Source organism: Canis lupus, chromosome 16 (genome assembly GCF_048164855.1).
Source record: "Canis lupus baileyi chromosome 16, mCanLup2.hap1, whole genome shotgun sequence".
Classification (NCBI taxonomy): Eukaryota; Metazoa; Chordata; class Mammalia; order Carnivora; family Canidae; genus Canis; species Canis lupus.
The window spans coordinates 45042893-45064267 of NC_132853.1; the positions used below are offsets into that span (position 1 = coordinate 45042893).

The following is a 21375-nucleotide window of genomic DNA, read 5'->3' on the forward strand; positions in this document are numbered from 1 at the left end:
TTTGCCACTTTCTACCCTTCACTGCTTAAAAGATGCTTTTGGGAGCATTAGTTTTCCAATCCATATGGCTTTACTCAGTATGACCTTAGCATACTTCAGAGCCCAGAAAAAAACGCCTTCAGGCAGGTGTTAATAAGCAGATTTACTGTGCATAGGTGAGTACGGACAAGATGGGGGGGCATCAAGGTGTGTACTATAGGTTCCCTTTTATATTTCAATATAATCGTGTATATATTTACTATTTAGAAATAAACATCCATAGTTTATTTATTATATAAAAGTATTCACCGTGGGTTCCCAGGCTGCTGGAAAGCAGCAGTCCCAACCTAGGATTTGTTTGACAAATAATTCTAATAATTGCTAACGCTTTGTACAATGTTTACTATGAGTCAGTCGCTGTTCCCAATAGTTTCATATATACCAACCCATTTGGTCCTACAACTGTTCTATGAAATATGTGCTATAGTCTTCTCTGTCTTACAAATGAGGAAATGCATCTCAGGTTTTTCTTTTCATTTAAAAAACTTCCTTTTTAAACATTCAGTTTATTAAAGGTTTAACTCTCTACAGGCCTGATTTAAAGAGGCTTATATGGATGAGTCAATCTTATTAAGCAAATACTCAGGAATTCAGATTTAGTCTCACCCCCAAATGAGGCAGCTCTCTGTATCATTGTTGGAGCTGCGAAGTGGTATTCTCAAGTCCATAGGCTATACTGTATTATTCTGTCCAGTGGAATACAACTAGCCTGCCTTCTTGTTGGTTGGGGAAGGAGAATAGTGAGTTATATGTTGATACCACCATGAGAACATGTCACGTCAGAGTCCCTGGTGTTGGTGTTTCAGTCCATGGCTGCCCTTTATGCAGACCCTAGACCACTGCAAGTCCAACAGCATACGTATGTCCTATAGGAAATATGGAAGGTAATAATAAATGTTTATTGGAAGGTGAGAAGATGATGTTCTTTTTTTTTCTTAAAGATTTTATTTATTTATCCATGAGAGACACACAGAGAGATGCAGAGAGAGAGGCAGAGACACAGGCAGAGGGAGAAGCAGGCTCCATGCAGGGAGCCCAACATGGGACTTGATCCCGGGTCTCCAAGATCATGTCCTAGGCAGAAGGCAGGCGCTAAACTGCTGAGCCACCCAGGCTGCCTGATGATGTTTTTCTGATTGCTCATATTTCCTCAAAGAAATATTCTGGAAGTTCATGAGCTGAGAATATTAAATAGAATACAGATGGTTTGAGGGTAGAGGGAAAGTGCTGACATACTCATTTCAGAAAGGAAGAACATTCTAATAAAATTTTGCTTTTGCTTACTGTGATATTCCAAAGACGTATATTTTCTGAACAATATTCTGGATTATCTTTTAAATAGGTGTTAATTTACTGGATTTTGTTATCACTGTGGTATGTAAAATGTATCTATTCTGGTCTGTTGCCTTAGAGCTTTTCAGTGATCTTGATAAGTGTTCTGGCCAGGGTGTGATGAGTTATGACATTTCCGTGTCAACTCTGAATGACGTCTTCATGAAACTGGAAGGCAAATCAACCATCGAACAAGGTAAATTCATTGTATAAGTAACAGAAAATCAATTTCCAAATAAGCATGGTTTAAATTTAGTATTTTATAATAACTTAGGCGTGATTTACACTAACGGATGTGAATAGTTCTAAATTTGACTTTGCTGTTTGGGAAGTATTGTTTTCTACCATCATTACTAGGACTGAACACAGATCCCTTCTTGGAATAGAAGAGACTTTTCTTTGGAAACTATTTCCTTCCTATTTCAGCAGTTTTCTCCTATCCCCAGATGCTCACTGCTTCTTGGGTATTCTAAGGATGTGAAAGGCTCTTAAATCAAGGTCATTTATTATAAAAATAGCTCTTAGTTTGTTCGTGTACAAAATTTCACTGAAGGTCTTAATGCGGAAAAGGCTAGGGTCATCTCCTGTGTATTTTAGTGGATAGTAATAAGAGTCGTTTACAGAGCCTCTATGCCAGAAACTTTGAACAATATGTGGATATAGTACATTACCTTTCTACAATAGCCTTTCCAACAAAAGGCATTGGCACCATTTTACATAGGAGAAAACTAGACTAAGAGCCATTAAAGGATTGGTCCCAAATCATGCCACTTATAAGTCATGTATTTGGGAATCAGGTACAGGTGTAGTGGTTTCAGAGCTGGTAATTGTTCGCCTATATTTTGAAATTATTGACAGCCTAATAGCCAACATTTAGGCATCAGTGATTGGCTATTCTTAGGGAGAATATTTCTTGAAATCCCTCAGAATATTGCTACACATGAGACCTTCTATGCCTTTTCAAAGGTTAGGCATAATGAAGTCACCCTTTACTGAATTATTTTTGGGGATATGAATTTAGTTATATTTTATCATTGAGTTTATTGAAAGTGGATGTTATAAATATAATTTGTTTCTTCTTTGGCTTGCTTTGTAACCATTGTAAAATAATTTTAATGTTACTAAAAAGAGAAAACTGTGATGCCCGAGGATGGCATTAATAATGTGTGTGTGTGTGTGTGTGTATGTGTGTGTGTGTAGATTTTGAACAAGCAGAGATGGTAAGAGACACAGAAAGCCTACATGAAATAGAGCCAGCTTGCTCTTCTATTCCTGAAACGCAGAAGGCTGTGAGTGACATGGGCCTCTGGAAAATGCAGACCTGCGCAATAGCACGACTCCGTTTCTTAAAGTTAAAACGTGGAAGGGAAGAGCTTTTGACCCTGTGAGTACCAGAGTACTGTGGTTTTCTTAGTGAGTTTCAAGAGAGGGTGAAACCAGAAGAGAATTTTAAACTAGAACATAATACCCAATATTCTTGCCAGAAAATGGATAAATACAACATTTCATTTTACTGACAGTGGGAATGCCTGTATGGTAACACTTGATGAGCCTTATACACAGGTTTGTTTAGTTTTCATGGTTTGATAGCCTGCTGTCTATAATTATGGCTGGCATAAAGTTGGTACCCAACAAATATTTGTGAAATGTCTAACAATAAATAAAATTGCTACAGATTCATGTGGTTATTTTTTCTTTATTGGTAGACTGTTGGTATTTGGAATTGCCATGTTCCCTTTGATTGTGGAAAAGATACTTAATGTTCTATTAATTCAAAAGATTGACTGGAAATTTAAACCCGAAGTGTATTTCCTCTCTCCGGGACAACCTCCCAAAGACCCTCGTACCAGCCTATTGATCATCAATAACACAGGTGAAGAGAAAAACAGCATTTTAATCCAGAAAGAAGTTATTTTTATGTAGAGCAAGAAAAAGCAAATCATAGGAGAAGAAAATTTGTATTTAGACTTTATTTATAGAAAATAGCTGAGGAGCAATGCATATTTGGCCTGAGTTTGGAGATGATAGAGATGGTGGGACAAGGCAAAAGGAATGTGGGTCACTATATAACCTGGTTAAAGCAGAACTTCCCATCTACCTGAACACCCTAAGCTATTATGTGAGACAGAAATGAACCTCCAAACTGACTGAACCGCTTTATTTGAGATCTCTTTGTTATAGCAGCCTAACCTGTTCCATAAATATTATACACACTGATTGATATGTAAATAATGCATTTTTATACCCTATGCCCCTCTGGGTTCCTTAGGACAGTTTGGCACCCATGTTCTTATTATCCTAAATTATGGGTAATTGGTTATATCTAACTGCTTATTTAACTTTGAAAAATCTTTTGTTTCTTCCTAAGATTATATATATTCAGCATAAGGAGGCCTCTCTTGACAAGTACCCCAGCCCATTCCAAAATTCATATACATTTGTGACTCAAGATTATAGATTCTCCTCTTTAAATAAAGGTGGTCTTTTCACTTCGGTTTCTCATTCTTCTTTTCAGTTTGGGTTTTAGAAAGTTTTATTCATTCTGGTACCTTAAAATGGAAAGTTCTGCTAATTATATATTTTATTTCTAAGAGCTAGAAATGTCCAGCCTGTTATTGTCAGCCTATTCATTTTTATTTTTCAGCCTATTATTGTCTTATGTATATGTTTTCCTCTCTAGTTACTCTAAGAACAATATACTTAACTTATTTATTTTTCTTCCTTGTACTCAGCTGTGAGGTATTTTGTGATTTAAGTTTGGGGTTTCTCTGCCAACTTGTTCTTATTTTCTCAAAATATAATGATTCTTGGTATGATGTTCATTTTAAATCAGGGAATTTCTCTTTGCCTGAGGGAATGTGGATAGCTATTAAGGTTTCCTACCTTAGGTGACTGTGGAGATGTAGTGGAACAGGTGGTGGCCCAGGGTGCATGGAAAACTTACATTTTCTATGTTTACATTCCTTTCCTACCTCATGGGAATCCTAATTCATCTGGAGCTTGGCCCAATTTTTGTGATCCTGAACCCCTTCTGAGTGTCCCCAGTATGAACTCCATTTCAAAGTCTAAATGAGCAAAAAATGAGAGTCCTTTTTTTCCTCTCTCTCTCTCTTTTTCCCATTCCATTCTGTCCTTTTAGTTGTTTGGAGCTACTTTAGATCTTGTTTTCCCCCAAATAGTATCTTAAAAAGTAATTCTGGGGATTTATATACTGGGGACAACTTCAGCTACTGCCTGCTTCATGTGGACCAAGCGGAGAGGACTGTGGTTACTTTACTTCAGGTTAACCAGTTAATGAGCATGGCTCTGGCTCCCTTGAATTTTTCCACTCTGAGTTTCCATATCCTGGACATTGGTTTTGTCCTTTGTAGTTGTCTACTCCTGTATGCTCCAGGCTGTGGGTTTTTCTTAGCTATTATTTCTCTGTCAAACAATCTCATATACTTTCTTCTTTAAAGGCATATCAAAAACTTTGGTCAGATAATGGAACTTTTTTCATTTCTTTCTCTCTAAAGAGAAAAAAACTATAATGTATATATGTATATATATATATATACATATATATATATTTGCCTAAATATATTTAGGTAATAGATATGTATGTAAAATCCACATATTTTTTTCTTAAATATTTATTTATTTATTTTAGATAGAGCAAGCCAGCACACATGGAGAGGGAGAGAATCTCAAGTAGATTCCATGCTGAGTGCAGAGCCAATATGGGGCTCAATCTCATGACCCTGAGATCATGACCTGAGTTGAAACCAAGAGTCAGATGCTTAGCTGACTGCGCCACCCAGTCCCTCCTATGTATATGTTAAATACACATACATGAATTTACTTTTTAGTTATTTCAAAGAATAAGAGAGAGAGAGAAGTGTTATTATTGGCCATTTTAGGCTGGCTCATCTAAAATACTCCTCATATAATTATTGAATTTCTACAAATTATTGAGTTCAAATGTATTTTTTTAACCAAGAATCATAAAATAGAATTATCTTGTTTTAATGGTCACATGTTAACTTGTCCTAAACAGAATTATAAAGCTAACTCATCACAGCTAGGATTTGAAAAATAGAAGATAGTAGTCTGAGCTAGTATTATTATTGTGATGCCCAAAGAGACATGCCTTCACATAATATTCCATAATACTAACTTTAAATTATGTATGTTGTTTATTTTAAAAAATTGACATATATATTGTTGCTTTCTATGGCTTTCTGTTATTGATTTCATGCTAGACTCAAATATTGAAGATTTTATACAGTCAGTGAAGCATCAAAATATACTTTTGGAAGTAGATGACTTTGCAAACAGAAATGGCACTGCAGACCTGTCATACAATGGAGCTATCATAGTTTCTGGTAAACAAAAGGTATGTTTGCTCCTTGTTTTTGCTTTAGTGGAAAAAAAAAAAAACCAACAAAGTGCTACATTTTTAACTGTTTCAAATGACAGTTAACCCAACTAGTATACAGCAACTTGACTTAAAAACATGTGGGGTCATTACTGAATAACCTGTGAAGTTTAAAAAGCTTTTGTAAAACATTTTCAACCTTTACTTTGGAATTAGATGATTTTTATTGTGGAAAGTAGCTAAGTATAATTGTATTATTCAGATTCAATAAAATATTAGATTTTATAATTACCAACCATGAATTGAAGGAATTTTATTCAATGGCTAACTACTCAAAAGATGTTTTTATATACAGATGACTCTTGAACAACATGGGTGTTAGGGGAGCCAAACCTCTGCATGTTGAAAATCTGCATATAAACACTTAACTCCCTAAAAACTAACCTAAGCTCCTACTGTTGACTGGAAGCCTTACCAATAACATAAACAGTCAATTAACACATATTTTGTGCATTCTATGTATTATATGACATATTTTTTCAATAAGGTAAGCTAGAAAAAAGACAATGTTATTAAAATCATAAGGAAGAGGGATCTGTGGGTGGCTCAGCGGTTTGGCGCCTGCCTCTGGCCCAGGGTGTGATCCTGGAGTCCCAGGATCAATTCCCACATCCGGCTCCCTGCATGAAGCCTGCTTCTCCCTCTGCCTGTGTCTCTGCCTCTCTCTCTCTGTGTCTCTCATGAATGAATAAATAAAATCTTTAAAAAAAATCATAAGGAAGAGAAAATACATTTATAGAATGGTACTATATCGGAAAAAATTCACATGTAAGTGAATGGTGTAGTTCAAAACCATGTTGTTCAAGGGCCAACTATATTGAGAATATACATAAAGTACTGTAAAAGCCACATGAAATCTATGAGAGAAAAGTGTTCTCGGCCTACTGTTAACCCGTTTCAATTTGGGTAAAAGAGTACAAGCAGTAAAGATTCTTCCTGGTATAAGACTATTGGAAAAATGTCCTAATTGTAAATAAAACTCTGAGTCTTATAGCCCAAAGAAAAGCTGGGAGCTATATTAAATGAAGCTACCTCATTATTTCTTACTAAAAGGAAAATAAAAACAAAAACAAAGGTGTTGTAATATATGTCAGTTCTACCTAAACTGAGTATATCATTAAAAAGTGCAATCTTACTCTGCTGTACACCTGAAACTAATGTAGCATTGCGTGTCAACTATATTTCAATTAAAAAAAAAGTAATCTCTTTGTGCCAACTGTGGGAAACTGCATTGCTTAGCCATCACTTTGTTACTTATTTACATGAACTATTAGAATATTTAAACCTTTTTGAGCTTTTGATAATTGCATGAACATTTTCATACACATGAAGAATATAATCATTGTCTTAAAAAGTATAAAGATGACTCTTTGTCAGTGTCACCATGAATATTTTATGCACCTTATGCTTATCTCCTATCCAGGAAATCCAGGTTCCTTTGCTCACTATAAACTGACAGGGCTACTTTTATATTCAGTTATTTGAGATTTCCTCATCAGCAAAATGAGGACAAAATAATCTAAAATTAATAATACTAAGAAACACTCATATTGCTGACTATACCAATAATTTATTAACCCATTTCACAGACGAGGAAAAGGTCAATTAACTTGAGGATGGTCCCACAGCTAGAATGTGACACTATTGAGATCTTAATATAAAACATTTTTCTTTATTCTTGAATGTTTTAGGATTAACATCATTTTATTTGTTCTTGTTTTATTCAAAGGATTACAGATTTTCAGTTCTGTGCAACACCTTGAGACTGCATTGCTTTCCTGTTCTCGTGAATATTGTTAGCAATGGGCTACTTCGAATGCTTAATGGTACACAAAATATTCAAATTGAGAGAAGTCCATATCCTTTTGTAAGTATTGGATTTACTCATTCTGAACAATTAATTTGGCAAGCAACCTATGTTTTCCCTTTTTAGCTTTTAAATATTCACAACTCATTGTTAATCCTAAAAACTTTTTTGTTCTAACATTTTAAACATTATATCTAACAAAATATGTTTTTCCCCTTGGTATTATCAGAGAATGCTCATGAGGGGAATACTTTTCAATATTATGTTATAGTCTAGAGAATTTTCTGGGAAGATAGACTTGATTGCAGAAGTGTATCGGAGAGAGTGTGTGTGAGGGTGTGTGTGTGTGTGTGTGTGTGTGCATGTACTGAATTGGGAATCAGGAACACTTGCAAAACAGCTTTAGAATCTTATAAGTCTGATATAATTTGTTGGTGGACCCTTCACTGACTAAATGAGTAGTAGATTGATTTGAAGGACAATATGCCAGTTCTTGGGCTCTATGCTTTCTGTTTATTTATTTTTTATCTTTTAAATTATTTATTTTTTGATGCCTTCTGTTTTATTCCTTCACGTACTCAGACTTGTTGTGTATTGCAGGGGTATCTGATGCACGCAGGCTGCATCTTCAGGGTTTTTGTCAACTGGCTACAGCCTGGATTTAGACAACAGGAAGCAGTAGTAGGAGGCAGGAGAGTGGGAGGATCCTGCAGCTTGGGCTCCAGGCACATTGTTTCCTTCCTTTGCCCCTCCAGCCCAGAAGTGACAGTGTCTTCTTGCTTCATCCTTGTTGGCTTCTCTGATCTTTTCACATATGTGATCCTTGCATGAGGATTTTCTTTCTAAGTACTGAAAGTAGCAATGGCTTTCTGGTTAGACCTTGATACTCAAGAGGGATCTCTTAAAGCTGACTCAAACTGTTTCAAACCAAGAGATGGAAGAGAGATAAATAGGATTAGAAATGGAGCCATCAAAAAGGGAAGCCCATTTTGTGACAAAGGGGTTGAATTCAGTTTTGGCTTCACTGCATTTGTGGTGCTGGGGGTATGTGCAAGAGCGGATGGGCAGATTATACATGAGCAGCTGGTGATGGACACATGCACCTATGAGTTGAAGCCACCACTGATCCTGAGAGCTGGGACAGGGTAAGGATAGAGGAGTCTGAAGGAACTCTCCAGAAAGTAGAACCAACTGGCAGTAGGAAGACACAGATGATATCTTCTCTTGGTCCTTCAGTTTTCTCATGTCATTACTTGTTTACTCAGAACAAAAACAGACCAGGCCCTACAGTTCCTCTCTTATGTATCCCCAGTGGCACACACCTTTCTTCTCTCATCTATTCTTATGAAAATGGTAATGGATTTTCATACCTGGTGAAATATTCTAATTTATCATTGTAACCTCTAAAGCCTTCAGTAAAGCTTGAGAACTAAAGACTTATTTTGAGACAGGCTACTACACTGCTGAATGTGATTATATCCAAGAAGCAATCCTGTACCTAAGCATAGACCCAGCCTCAGGCAGACACTGATTTGGGGATGTTCAAAGTTCATCTCCTTGCCCGTGGTCTTGGTGGCATCAAATTTTCTTTTTAGCTCTGTTGCTTCAGAACACATTTGACTGGCTGCTGACATCTTCACATAACTATCACCGGGTAAGTAGAGAAAGGCATGCTACTTAGGCCTGAATGATCTATTTCTTCCAGATCATAATTTCCAAATTATTATTTTTTGTATTATGGAAAAAATATATAAAATTCACCATCATAACCATTTTTAAGTATACAGGTTTTTTTTAAGGATTTTATTTATTTATTTATTCATGAGAGACAGAGAGCGGGGGGGCGGGGCAGAGATGCAGGCAGAGGGAGAAGTAGGCTCCACTCAGGGAGCCTGATGCGGGACTTGATCCCAGGACTCCAGGATCATGAACAAGGCAGAAGGCAGGTGCTAAACCACTGAGCCACGCAGAGATCCCCTTAAGTATACAGTTGAGTAGTGTTAAGTTTATTCCCATTATTGTGAAACAGATCTCTCAAACTTTTTCATCTTGCAGAACTAAAACTTCATACCCATTAGTATTGTTTTTTTTTTTTTTTTTTTGGTGACTGGCTTATTTCCCTTAGAATAGTATCTTTGAAATTTATCCACATAGTAACACATGACAGGATTTCCTTCCTTTTAAAGACTGAATAATATTCCTCCATATGTATATACCATGTTTTGTTTATCTGTTGATCTGTTGGTGGACATCTGGGTTGCTTCCACCTCTTGGCTATTATGAATAGTGCTGCTATGAACCTGCATGGGAAGATATCTCTTTGAAACCCTGCTTTCAGTTCTTTTCAGTATTCACGCTGAAGTGGGTCCTGAGTTTATTTGATTTCTCTTTTGTTTATCTAGGAGTTAAAGCCTCATGTTAAATGATCAGAAATAATTTCCCCTCCTACCTTCATACATTGATGTTGCTGGATTAAGGCGTACACTTTTTTATTTTACTTTTTAAAAATATTTTCTTTATTTATTCATAAGAGACACAGAGAGAGAGAACCAAAGACATAAGCAGAGGGAAAAAAAAGCAGGCTCCATGCAGGGAGCCCGATGTGGGGCTTGATCCCAGAGATCATGACCTGAGCCAAAGGCAGACACTTAACTGATTGAGCCACCCGGGTGCCCCACGGTATATACTTTTATTTTGATTTTTCAATAGTTCAAAAAACACATTCTTTATGAGAACTACTGTTTGTTTCCTTTTTTAATTTTAATTTTTTGTTAGTTTCAGAGGTAGAATTTAGTGATTTATCAGTTGCATATAACACCTAGTGCTCATCAAATGCCCTCCTTAATGCCCATCACCTAATTACCCCATCCCTTCACTGACTCCCCCTACCAGCAACTGCAGTTTTCTATAGTCAAGAACCTCTTTTGGTTTGCCTCCCTATCTGTTTTCATCTTATTTGATTTATTATTTTATTTTTTCTTCCCTTCCCCTATGTTCATCTGTTTTGTTTCTTAAATTCTACATATGAGTGAAATCATATGGTATTTGTCTTTCTCTGATTTATTTCACTTAGCATAATACCCTTAGTTTCATCCACATCTGTGCAAATGGCAAAATTTCTTTCTCTTTGATGACCGAATAGTATTCCATTGTATATATACCACATCCTCTTTATCCAGTCATTGTCAATGGACTTCTGGGCTCTTTCCATATTTTGGCTATTGTGGACATTGCTGCTATAAACATTGTGGTACATGTGTCCCTTCAAATCCTTTGGATAAACACCTAGTAGTGCTATTCTTCGGTTGTAGGAGAGCTCTGGTTTTTTTTTTTTTTTTTTTTTGTATATGTTTTTTTTCTGGAGCTCGATTGGCCAACATATAGCATAACACCCAGTGCTCATCCTGTCAAGTGCCCCCCTCAGTGTCCATCACCCAGTCACCCCATCCCCCCGCCCACCTCCCTTTCCACTACCCTTTGTTCGTTTCCCAGAGTTAGGGGTCTCTCATGTTCTGTCTCCCTCTCTGATATTTCCCACTCATTTTCTCTCCTTTCCCCTTTATTCCCTTTCACTATTTTTTATATTCCCTGAATGAATGAAACTGTATAATGCTTGTCTTTCTCCAATTGACTTACTTCACTCAGCATAATACCCTCCAGTTCCATCCACGTCAAAGCAAATGGTGGGTATTTGTCGTTTCTAATGGCTGAGGCATATTCCATTGTATACATAGACCACAGCTTCTTTATCCATTCATCTTTTGATGGACACAGAGGCTCCTTCCACAGTTTGGCTATTGTGGACATTGCTGCTATAAACATTGGGGTGCAGGTGTCTCGGTTTTTCACTGCATCTGTATATTTGAGGTAAATCCCCAGCAGTGCAATTGCTGGGTTGTAGGGTAGCTCTATTTTTAACTCTTTGAGGAACCTCCACACTGTTTTCCAGAGTGGCTGTACCAGTTCACATTCTCACCAACAGTGAAAGAGGGTTAGGGGAGCTCTATTTTTAACGGTAACTCCATACTGTTTTCCAGCGTGACTGCACCAGTTTGCATTCCCACCAGCAGTGTTAGAGGGTTCCCCTTTCTCCACAATCTCGCCAACATCTCTTGTTTCCTGGGTTGTTAATTTTAGCCATTCAGACCCATGTGAGGTGATATCTCATTTTGGTTTTGACTGTATTTCCCTGGTGCTGAGTGATGTTGGCATTTTTTTAATATTTATTTTTTGAGAGAGAGAGAGAGAGAGGCAGAGACATAGAGGCAGAGGGAGAAGCAGGCTCCATGCAGGGAATCCAGTGTGGGACTCCATCCCGGATCCCGGGGCTCCAGGATCATGCCCTGGGCCAAAGGCACATGCCAAACTGCTAAGCCATGCAGGGATCCTGATGATGAGCATTTTTTCATGTGTGTGTTGTAGGAAGAATTAATACCTATTCTTCTGAAACTGTTTCAAAACATAAAAATGGAAGGAAAACTTACAAACTCATTCTATGAGGCCAGCATTACCCTGATCCCAAAACCAGATAAAGACCCCACCAAAAAGGAGAATTGCAGACCATATCCCTGATGAACATGGATGCAAAAATTCTCACCAAGATACTAGCTAATAGGATCCAACAGTACATTAAAAGGATTATTCTCTTTTGGTAATCCCACGACCAAGTGGGATTAATTCCTGGGCTGCAAAAGTGACTCAACATCCCCAAATCAATCAATGTGATACACCACATTAGTATTTGTTCCATTTTAAAAATATTCACAAGTTTAAAGTACTTTTTATATTTGCAGGATGATGAGATTTTCTCAACTGGGCTGCCGGAAGGTTTCACATTCTTATTTTGGATTGTGTGCAGCATTTCTCCTTACTTCTCCATGAGCAGTATCAGCGATTACAAAGTAAGAGAAGGGGGGAAAAAGAGAAACTTCAAAGACTCCAGTAATTGTGCTTTAAAAACTATGTGTTCAAAATGTTTTCCTGTGAGAAAAGCCTACAAACATATGTTGAATTTAGATAGTACAGTTAAGCATTATTTCTATCAAGTCAGGAACTTTGCTTCTAATAACAGAAAATACTTTTTACTTCAAAATTACAGGACAAATGCAGTTAATTTTACAGGAACTCAAATTAATCTAAACTTTTAACTGGTACTATTATACAACTTTCAACTACATTATTTCCCAGTGAAAAGGGAAAAAAAAATCATTGACATTTACATTGAGGACCAGATATAAGACTTAAATACCCTTTCTACTGTGGCAAATAAACTTTTTGGTTATGTTGGTATTTGATCATGTCTGTTATTCAAGGCAAAACAGTTAAATCAGATTTAGATAAGTCATCCTTCAGTATTCTGAGACAGTAACCCCTATAATATATTTGGATAATGAATAATTTATTGTCCTTTGGGCTTCAGAATAATATCTTTTGAAGGAGGTTTATGCCTTGATTATTATGAGGTCTGCTTTTCTAGTCATTATGCATGAGTTAAAGTGGTGCTGGAAATCAAACCTATAAAATAAAACAATACTCATTTTCACAATGGCCCTATTATGGAATTGGCTCTTTAGACTTCGAATACTAAATAATATATTAATAATTGAATTATTAAATGATTTAAAATGATTTGAATATATCTGTCTTAAATTCTCTCTGAATATATTTGCTTTGGATTTGGATTTCAACTGAATCTATTTATTTCCTGTGTTTTCTCATCAGAAGAGAGCTAAGTCCCAGCTATGGATCTCAGGCCTCTATCCTTCTGCCTACTGGTTTGGGCAGGCACTGGTGGATATTAGCTTCTTTGTTTTTTTTCTCTTTTCAATGCTTTTATTTTTGTATGTAGCAAGCTTAATGGAAATTTATATCACAAGCGGAATTGTGTTTGCTTTGGTAAGTAACACACTATACTGACAATATCTTAAATTTATGATAAATTATAACATTTGATATTTTCAATAAGCAATACGTTTTCATTTTTATTTTGTCATAAACTAAAACAAAAAAGTTCAAAGTGCATGTACAAAAACTTTTTTAAAAGAATTTTATTTATTTGAGAGAGAGAGAAAGAGAGCTCAAGTTGGGCAGGGGCAGAAAGAGAGGGAGAAGCAGACTCCCCACTGAGCAGGAGCCTGATGTGGGGCTCTATCCCAAGACCCTGAGATCATGACTTGAGTCAGAATCAGACGCTAAAATGACTGAGCCACTTGGGCACCCCCACAATAATATATTTAAAAATATTTGTAATTTAATTTTTCCTCTGTTAATATATCATTGTTTGACCTTGATATAATCTGTATTATTTTCAGGTTATATTCATGCTCGGTTATGCAGCTTCACTTGTCTTCCTAACATATGTGATATCCTTTATTTTTCGCAAGACGAGAAAAAGTAGTGGCCTTTGGTCATTTTGCATCTATATTGTGAGTACATATATGAACATATGAACAAAGAGATAGAGTTCTTTTTTTTTTTAATCTTTCAGTGTAACATTACATATAGTCACTTTTGCCTTGAGAAATGGGAAAAACTAATATCTTAAAATTACACCATAGAAAGGATAACATTCATAGACAACCCTTTGACTAGGGTTTATGGAGAATCTTACAGAAGACTTGTAGTTCAAGATGCTGCTATTAAGTTTATGGATTCTTAAAAATACATGGCTTCCTGGTAACACTAGAATAAAAACTGGCTTTGTAACATTTGACAAGATAATCCATGTCTACAGTCTTAAAGAAATAATTTCAGATATTGAAGATGTTTTTATACATATGCCAGAGAATTTATTAGTAAATTGGAATGAAAGATTACTGAAAGCCCAAGATGGCTGAAAACTTGGATGGAAATGCACACCAAGACTCTAGAGACTCACAGTGCCTCATCCGAACACTGCAGGTGCCTTTTAGATGATATTCCCAACTAGTGGTCGAATGTCTTTCCTGCAAACACAGTTCTCAACTCTTGGAGTGGGAGTCCTGAAACCATGAGAGAAACCCAACGGAAGGCCATTTGCTAAGAAAATATATCTGACATCACCTACTGATTTCTATAAAAATTAGATTTTTCTGGTCAGCAGGTAGCTGTTGATTTATCCCTACTCAATGGACAGTATTCTGTCTCGACTCTTATAGATTGTATCTCTGTATTCAGCAAGTAGTGTCTATAACCATCCATCTTACCATCATCAGGACAACCCAGTCCAAGTACAGAAGTTAAAAAAGAGGAGTAGAGATACCTCACTTAGAAGACTGGCTTGAGGGATCCCTGGGTGGCGCAGCGGTTTGGCGCCTGCCTTTGGCCCAGGGCGCGATCCTGGAGATCCGGGATCGAATCCCACGTCGGGCTCCCGGTGCATGGAGCCTGCTTCTGTCTCTGCCTCTCTCTCTCTCTCTCTCTCTCTCTCTCTCTGTGACTATCATAAATAAATAAAAATTAAAAAAAAAAAATTTAAAAAAAAAAAAAAAAAAAAGACTGGCTTGAGGCAGTCATGAGGATTTAGTACACCAAAATCTTTCCATTCATACTCTGCATGGAAACTTTTTTGTTTGGTCAACAATCTTACTGCCTTTGCCTAGTGTAAACTCAGATGCTGGTAAAGATGTCAGTGAAAGAGAGTCTGGCTTAATGGTTGATTTCTTTGCAGTCAGCAATTTTGTATATGTCCAGCAAAGGTAAATGAAGAATTTGTACCCACACTTCATATTTTCTAGTAGTTTCAACTCTGGATGAAGTCTTTTTTGGAGCTGATATTCAAGCAATGTCAGGGTTATTGGCCAATATGGTTGTTGACAGGTCTGTTACTGCCAGCCTGAGCGAGGCTTAACATATCCTAGTGAGTACCCTCATGGGCACTCTAAGCTTACTGTTCGCCAGTGCTAAGTAATCAGCAACCTGGAGTCATGGCTCCTTTTCATTATGTCATTTCCCACTCCTTTGGTTGGCTCTCCTTAAGCAGAAACCATTCCAGACTGGAACAAATTCATGTCTACATGAATGTATTTTTGCTACGTTTCAAGTGAACAATCAGCTCCTGGTTTACCTTATATTCACTGTTCATCCTGGCTTGTATATAGATTTGACAGTCTCTCAGGTGAAGAGACACTCAACATTAACAGTAGAACCTCAAGCCCTTATCCTTCAGCTTTCATGAAGAAACAAAGCAGAAAAGAAAAAAACAACAGAGCAGAGATGAAACTTTTCTCATGGATGCAGTCTCTGTAGTGATGGTTTGGGTTGGAAAAACTGTTGACAGAATTTTCCCAGCCAAGTTCTAGGATTTCAAAGTGCTTCAGTTCAACAAAATATGAGTTCTTTCCAGAACTTGATATGCTGGAATCTGCCAGAACAATAGCTCTTATTGCTTGGCTTACAGAGCAGGGAAAATGTAAATGACTAAAGTCTTTTTCCTTCAATACATGGGAGAAGGCAAAACAGAATCTGCATTATAATAGATAGTCTTCTTAATTCTTCTTGCATAATTTTTTAGCTGAAAAAGTATGAAGCTAAAAAAGTTTGACTTTGTTATTTCTTAAGGGAAGGCATAATAGTAAAACACCTGTTCTATGAGGTTTGTGGACTAATGTGAAGATTAAGATGTTCTCACTGTGATATGAACAAATTAGCAAATAAATGACTACAGCTGACAATTGAACATGTAACTCTGAAACACTTTTTCAGATAGAAATATATCTATCTATGATTGGATGTCCTTTACCTTTGGTATCAACTATTTTTGAATTATTATGGATTAAAATAAGATGAGACACTATCCCAGAGGGAAAAGTAAATTTTGAAAAATAAAGATATCTTTGTTTGAAATGTAAAAAGAAAATTATAGTGTTACAGTATAATACATGTTTATAATTTCTAATTATTTTCCCTTTTTTCATATATATATATCTATTTCGGTGTACTTGTCTATTACATGTTTGTACCATTGAAAAGCTACATACTTACGGAATATTGGAATGTCAGATTTGAAGAAAAATTCAACATCATCTGGTGTAATTCACTTCATTTTTTAGAGAGGAAAAAATTGAGTAACTTGTTCAAGGTCCATAAAAATCAGTGACAACTCAAGAATAAAAATGAGGTCTCAGACCTTATGTCATTCCTGATGTCAAGAAATATGAAGTAGCAGGATGTTTGACAAAAGTAATTTAAAGTTTGTGTTGATCAACATCTTGATTTTAATAGCCTAAATTGTACATCATAATTGTACATCTTCATGAAAAAGCAGTGTGCAATAATTTTATGCCTGATACAAAGAACTGTTAATTTCATTTAAAATGTGTGTTGAGGATGTGTAATGTGGATAATTGATCTTTCATCATGCAGTTAGTATCAATTTAAACTATGCTAGTCTTAAGACTCACAGATATATATAAAAATAAAAATGTATCAGATGATGGTCAGTGCAGTTGTCCTTTTGTGATCTTGGAAGGAAAGTATAGGCAAGGTCCCCTCATCATTGAGTGAAGCCACACTCAACTGTTAATTTGTTTCTAGAGTTCAGTGGACTCTCATAGCCCATGGGGTGTGGTCCTTCATGGGTATTTTAGGCCCTTGTCTAATAAGGACATACCTTTCAGCGCATGGTGGACGTATGGTAGCACATCTTCTTAGCATGCTGAGCCATAGCATATTTCCTTTGATGCAGTTTGCCATCCTCTCTTGTTCCAGGGGTAAGAAAGGAGGAAAAAAACAACTCACAAAAGAAGAAACATGGAGTCCAGGCAGAATGAGAGGACTTAGCTAAGTGGACTAGTGGATTTATAGCTATCAAAAATAAGGAGATGGGAGAAAAATTAGACGAGTGTGATGTCATGGAAACCAAGAGGAGGGAACTATGTAAAGGTGGATAATCATGCGATACCTTTGCAGAGAGATTGTGGTGGTTGTAAAATGAGAAAAGATTTTTTGGATTTGCCATCTAAAATGCTTATTATACTTACTGAACACTTGATTAAAAATTATTTGGTTTCATTCCCAATTGTCTTTTATATGTAGTTTACACATCCCCCCCAAACTGTAAATTCACTTAGTAGCCACACAACATTCCCCTATGTAACAATCCCAAAGAACAAGATAGTCTTTGGACCTAAAGACTTAGGAATCACACACACATAGGGTTCTGAATTCCAACTTTATCATTCCCTAGCTGTGTGGTCTTGAGGATGTTATTTGTTTCTCTGAACCCTAGATTTCCCATGTGTAAGGAAGGGATAGTAAGAATGACTACATTCTCGAGTTGTGAAGATCAAAGCAAATGATGCATCCTAAATTCTTAATGCCTGGTGTCTGTGTAATATTCAGGGAATTTAGTAGTTACAATTCTTAGTGTTTTTATTATAAATCATACATCAATAAGATCCAGGAAAGGGTCAATACAAGCTCAACACACATTTGTTGGCTGAGAAACTGATCCTTAAAACAGAACAATGAAAAATTATCTTTATCCCCATCCCACATTACCAGTGTTTTAAAAGAAAATAAGTCCATTGTAATCAAAATGCACGGTCTCAATAAAACTGTTTGAAATGGGGAAGAAATGGAGCAGGGATGCCATTTAGAAAGCTTTAGTCTGGGTGGGGAGCAGTATGGACCTCTAAAAATAATCACTTGGATAGCTTTCCATCCTATACAGGTTTTTACATTGTTACCATAACTTCTTTCTTTATCCTATTGTCTTAGATTGCACGTAATGCACTGTCAGGAAGCCTACCTGGTCACTTTAGCCTTTACCTTAATCTACAGATTTTTATCTTAAATTTTTCTGTTGTGTAGCTGAATGTCACATTTATTCTCATTAACAAAAAACCCTCACTTCCCTTCTCCTTCTGAAAGTAGTGAATCTGTATGTGGGAAAATTCTGATATATATAATGAGGACACTTACATCTTAAATATTTTTTCAAATATCAATGGAATCCATACGTCTGAATTGCAATATATTTTAACTTGCCTTGTAGACCTCCATCATCATATTTGACATTGTGCTGATGCACTTCGACTTGCCTGTCTTGATTTCTAGCATGATATTAGTTCCTTTCACTACCATGGGTGGATTTCTGGCTTTTTTGGCACAGGTAAGAAATATTACCAATGGTGTCATTAATTATGAATATGCAGCCTATTAAAGTGCTTCACCCCAAATCTATAAAGACAGAATGAAGGCTAGTGGTTTCTTGGGGTTGGAGTGGGAATGAGAATTGACCGCAAAATGCATATGAGGTATCTCTTTGGGATGATGGAAATGTTATTAAGTTAAATTGTGGTGATGCTCTCCTGACTCCGTAAGGAGAAATCCAGACAATTCAGACAATTCAGTCTGGGATCGAATCCTACATCGGGCTCCCAGTGCATGGAGCCTGCTTCTCCCTCTGCCTGTGTCTCTGCCTCTCTCTCTCTCTCTCTATGTGTGACTATCATAAATAAATAAAAATTGAAAAAAATTTTTGCCATATGCTCTATGCAAAACATAAGCATTGTTAAATGCGATTTGAAACTAATGCCAGATTGAAAAATGTTGCCTCATTTTTTAAAAAGATTTTATTTATTTATTCGTGAGAGACACAGAGAGAGAGAGAGAGATGCAGAGACACAGGCAGAGGGAGAAGCAGGCTCCATGCAGGGAGCCTGATGTGGGACTTGATTCTGGGTCTCCAGGATCACACTTTGGGCTGCAGGCAGTACTAAACCACTGCGCCACTGGGGCTGCCCAATGTTGCCTCGTTTAATGGGTATTCATTATCCATCATGAGATAAAATCACATACAATTACATTTATTTATCCAAAAACATATATTAAACAGTATTCTGTGTTAGGCACTGTGCTGGTCACTGGGGACACCTGATGAACAAGATAGCACAGTCCATCCTTTCACAGGGCTTGGTGGAGATGAAGACAGACCTCAAATAAGTCAATGCAAAGGGTTTAAAGGACCCAAAGAAGAAGGGCAAAGTGCCAAGGGCAGGATACAAAGCACAGCTAACATGATCTAGAGAGTCAGAGAATTCTTCTGGGGGAAGCAATCCTTAAACAATCCTGAAGAATGAGTCAGAATCAGTTAGCAGGAGAATGGAGCAGAAGGTAAGTGTGTTCTGTGGAGGGAAGCAAAGGCATTGAAGCAGGAAGGACCATTCTTTCCATTTCCATTCAAATGGAAAGAAGTATCCAATGAGATGAACCCAAGAGCTCAGCCAGACACATACTCTAACCCACAACATCCTGAGTGATACTTCAAAGAAAGTAGAGAAAACTGCCCTAATCTTTTGTGTTCTTGGGGATATGGGAAAGCCTTTTGTCTGCAAAAGCACTTTTCCATAAATTGAGCAACACTTAGAATTCTCAACTGGGAATTCATTCTTTTGCTTAAAGCATTTTTCCCCTAAGATATAAGCAGACCTGCAGAGTGAAGTACATTAACCTAGATCTGTCACACATTTCTTAGGAGGGATGAGTCACTCTCTGAATGCATTGACTGATGAAGAAAGAATAACATGATAGGAATAGTTATTATGGTGGGAGAGTCACCACCAAGGTAGGAGGGGGCCCTGAAAGGCCTCGTGAGGGGTATTTAGGACAAATATTGTGATTCCCTATTATTTTTCACACTGTAGGCTCCTCTCTCTGTTATATTTTCAGTCAACTTGAGGAAAACCTTAAACCAAAAGATTAAAGAAAAAAATTGGAAAAGTGGAACAGACGTAAATTATTTGTTTACTGAGGGACAGCATTGAGTAGGGGGTCCCCTTTCTTCTCTGCAGGGAATTGTTTGTCACCAGTGCACATAGATGAGTCAAGCTTAAGGAGGGAAATATGCAATATGTGGAATTCCATATTTTTTAAATGTAAATCATGAAGATGATGAATTTGTATTTAGCTATTTTTCTTTTTGTCTTTACAGAGAACTTACGAGCACCAAGTAGAATATCTAAACCACAGATATGACCCAAGTGGAGTTGATTTTCTAGTATGCCTAATTGTAAGAAAGCCTTTCTACCTCTCCCTTTATTTTATTTTTTGATGGTTAGCATTTACTATAATAACTATTTGGCTTTGTCTACTGTATGCCAACTTTGAAAGCTTTTAATATAGTCTCAGGATAAGATACAGAATAAGACAATTCAGACATGATTCCAAATCATGAGTTAGTTTTTATGTGCATAAGTGGACTGTGTAGATCCAGAATGTAATATGAAATTAATTGTCATGTTCATTTATCTTGTTTATTGCCACCTGCAAATTTGAGAAAGCTTGTAAGAAATATAGATGCAATATAACTTAAATCCTTTGAATTGGAGATGAAAGGGGCAAAGTTGAATATTGAAATAAAAGGGAAAAGTGATTATATTGGTATATTTAGGCTGAAGAAAGCTATTGTCTCTGAATACAATGTGTCACTGCTTTTCTAGGCATAGGAGCAAATATGGACAGGAATCCCTGCCCCTATGGAGTTTATATCAAGGTGGAAGGATAATAAACTAAGATAATAGATAATAAACTAAGTAAATAATATGTATTGTGTCAGATGGGTGGTCAGGAAAAGCCTGATTGAGAAATAAAGATCTGAAGGGGGCAAGGAGGAAAGCTACAGAGATAGCTTGGGGAAGAGGATTCCAGTAGGAGGGGGCACAAGTGACCTTGGCTTTTCCAGGGTCAGCCAGGAGGCCAGTGTAGTTGTGGCAGAGTGACCAAGGGAAGAGTGGTACAAGGGAAGGTCACAGAAGTCACAGGGTAAAGTGCAGGGTGGATGGCATGGGCTACACAGAGC

General features: G+C 36.8%; 1 protein-coding gene and 2 pseudogenes across 13 annotated transcripts in view; all 3 read left to right on the top strand.

Annotated features, from left to right (window-relative positions):
* ABCA6 (ATP binding cassette subfamily A member 6) overlaps positions 1-21375 on the top strand; it is a 114364-nt gene that overhangs the window by 80747 nt on the left and 12242 nt on the right. For 12 of the 13 annotated variants that reach the window (XM_072781010.1, XM_072781008.1, XM_072781017.1 and 9 more), the window contains 10 exons: positions 1451-1567; positions 2572-2755; positions 3078-3244; positions 5613-5746; positions 7518-7655; positions 12389-12496; positions 13317-13490; positions 13907-14020; positions 18571-18687; positions 20509-20586. In XM_072781010.1, the coding sequence (XP_072637111.1) occupies positions 1451-1567; positions 2572-2755; positions 3078-3244; positions 5613-5746; positions 7518-7655; positions 12389-12496; positions 13317-13490; positions 13907-14020; positions 18571-18687; positions 20509-20586 (1331 nt within the window). The remainder of the gene's footprint in view (positions 1-1450; positions 1568-2571; positions 2756-3077; positions 3245-5612; positions 5747-7517; positions 7656-12388; positions 12497-13316; positions 13491-13906; positions 14021-18570; positions 18688-20508; positions 20587-21375) is intronic. The other variant, XM_072781013.1, reaches the window with a different exon arrangement.
* Positions 14041-17588, top strand: LOC140605619 (protein transport protein Sec24A-like; annotated as a pseudogene).
* LOC140605620 (protein transport protein Sec24A pseudogene) lies at positions 15088-17588 on the top strand (annotated as a pseudogene).